The sequence below is a fragment of the Callionymus lyra genome, unplaced genomic scaffold (genome assembly GCF_982586985.1).
Source record: "Callionymus lyra unplaced genomic scaffold, fCalLyr1.hap1.1 HAP1_SCAFFOLD_187, whole genome shotgun sequence".
Classification (NCBI taxonomy): Eukaryota; Metazoa; Chordata; class Actinopteri; order Syngnathiformes; family Callionymidae; genus Callionymus; species Callionymus lyra.
In genome coordinates, this window is record NW_028258643.1 from 65001 (window position 1) to 67500 (window position 2500).

At 42.4% G+C, this 2500-nt stretch overlaps 1 protein-coding gene across 1 annotated transcript in view; it reads left to right on the plus strand.

The window, feature by feature from the left end:
• The first annotated feature begins 2357 nt into the window (after window positions 1-2357).
• cpsf3 (cleavage and polyadenylation specific factor 3) overlaps window positions 2358-2500 on the plus strand; it is a 13388-nt gene continuing 13245 nt past the window's right edge. Inside the window, exon 1 of the mRNA XM_087782649.1 lies at window positions 2358-2500. This exon is cut by the window's right edge and continues 50 nt beyond it. Coding sequence (XP_087638775.1) covers window positions 2480-2500 — 21 coding nt within the window. The 5' untranslated portion in view covers window positions 2358-2479.

Consider the following 2500-nt stretch of genomic DNA (forward strand, 5'->3'; position numbering starts at 1 on the left):
CCCCCTGCTGGAGACATGACGCCCCCTGCTGGAGACATGACGCCCCTGCCGGAGACATGACGTCCCTGCCGGAGACATGACGCCCCCTGCCGGAGACATGACGCCCCTGCCGGAGACATGACGCCCCCTGCTGGAGACATGACGCCCCCTGCTGGAGACATGACCCCCCTGCTGGAGACATGACGCCCCCTGCTGGAGACATGACGCCCCCTGCTGGAGACATGACGCCCCTGCTGGAGACATGACGCCCCTGCTGGAGACATGACGCCCCCTGCTGGAGACATGACGCCCCTGCCGGATACATGACGCCCCCTGCTGGAGACATGACGCCCCTGCCGGATACATGACGCCCCCTGCTGGAGACATGACGACCCCTGCTTGTTTTTTGCTTTATATTCTCATTACAATAAACATAATCTTACTGCAGCTCACAATAAGCAATTATTATTTTGAATCCTGTTCCTTCTGTTTCTGTGTGAGTTTCTTTTCCGGTTCCTTCTCCTGATGATTTACTGACTTATGATCTACTGACTCCTTCAAGAAGCATCTGTGTTTGATGATCTACTGACTCCTTCAAGAAACATGTGTGTTTGATGATCTACTGACTCCTTCAAGAAACATGTGTGTTTGATGATCTACTGACTCCTTCGAGAAACATCTGTGTTTGATGAACTACTGACTCCTTCAAGAAACATCTGTGTTTGATGATCTACTGACTCCTTCAAGAAACATCTGTGTTTGATGATCTACTGACTCCTTCAAGAAACATCTGTGTTTGATGATCTACTGACTCCTTCAAGAAGCATCTGTGTTTGATGAACTACTGACTCCTTCAAGAAACATCTGTGTTTGATGATCTACTGACTCCTTCAAGAAACATCTGTGTTTGATGATCTACTGACTCCTTCAAGAAACATCTGTGTTTGATGATCTACTGACTCCTTCAAGAAACATCTGTGTTTGATGATCTACTGACTCCTTCAAGAAGCATCTGTGTTTGATGATCTACTGACTCCTTCAAGAAACATGTGTGTTTGATGATCTACTGACTCCTTCGAGAAACATCTGTGTTTGATGAACTACTGACTCCTTCAAGAAACATCTGTGTTTGATGATCTACTGACTCCTTCAAGAAACATCTGTGTTTGATGATCTACTGACTCCTTCAAGAAACATCTGTGTTTGATGATCTACTGACTCCTTCAAGAAACATCTGTGTTTGATGATCTACTGACTCCTTCAAGAAACATCTGTGTTTGATGATCTACTGACTCCTATAAGAAACATCTGTGTTTGATGATCTACTGACTCCTTCAAGAAACATCTGTGTTTGATGATCTACTGACTCCTTCTAGAAACATCTGTGTTTGATGATCTACTGACTCCTTCAAGAAACATCTGTGTTTGATGATCTACTGACTCCTTCAAGAAACATCTGTGTTTGATGATCTACTGACTCCTTCAAGAAAGTGTTTGATGATCTACTGACTCCTTCAAGAAAGTGTTTGATGATCTACTGACTACTTCAAGAAACATGTGTGTTTGATGATCTACTGACTCCTTCAAGAAACATCTGTGTTTGATGATCTACTGACTCCTTCAAGAAACATCTGTGTTTGATGATCTACTGACTCCTTCAAGAAACATCTGTGTTTGATGATCTACTGACTCCTTCAAGAAAGTGTTTGATGATCTACTGACTCCTTCAAGAAACATCTGTGTTTGATGATCTACTGACTCCTTCAAGAAACATGTGTGTTTGATGATCTACTGACTCCTTCAAGAAACATCTGTGTTTGATGATCTACTGACTCCTTCAAGAAACATCTGTGTTTGATGATCTACTGACTCCTTCAAGAAACATCTGTGTTTGATGATCTACTGACTCCTTCTAGAAACATCTGTGTTTGATGATCTACTGACTCCTTCAAGAAACATCTGTGTTTGATGATCTACTGACTCCTTCAAGAAACATCTGTGTTTGATGATCTACTGACTCCTTCAAGAAACATGTGTTTGATGATCTACTGACTCCTTCAAGAAACATGTGTGTTTGATGATCTACTGACTCCTTCAAGAAACTATTTTATTGAATATTTTCTTATGGTTTAAGCGCTTTTTGACCCTGGTCTGGAAAAGTGCTTAATAAAAATAAATTACTTACTTAACTTAACAAAACCGACTTTACTTAAGTAAGAATGATCGGAAACAGTGCAGCAACATCTCGGTGACATGTCTTCAAACACCTTCTTTATGTTATAATATTATTAAATGTTATATTGTTCTCACGGATGTGCTCACAGTGCGTCGAGGCGGAACCTTTGTTTGAGCTCACGACCCGCACGGACTCGTCTGAAGAACGCACCGGAACTGACGACACCGGGTTTGTCGTAAATGCGCCAAGAGGATTGTGAGAAACTTTCATCTGTTGATGGCGATTTAAAAACAACTTTAAAGTTCCAGTCGAAGCAGAACAAACATGGCAGCGAAGCGGAAAGGA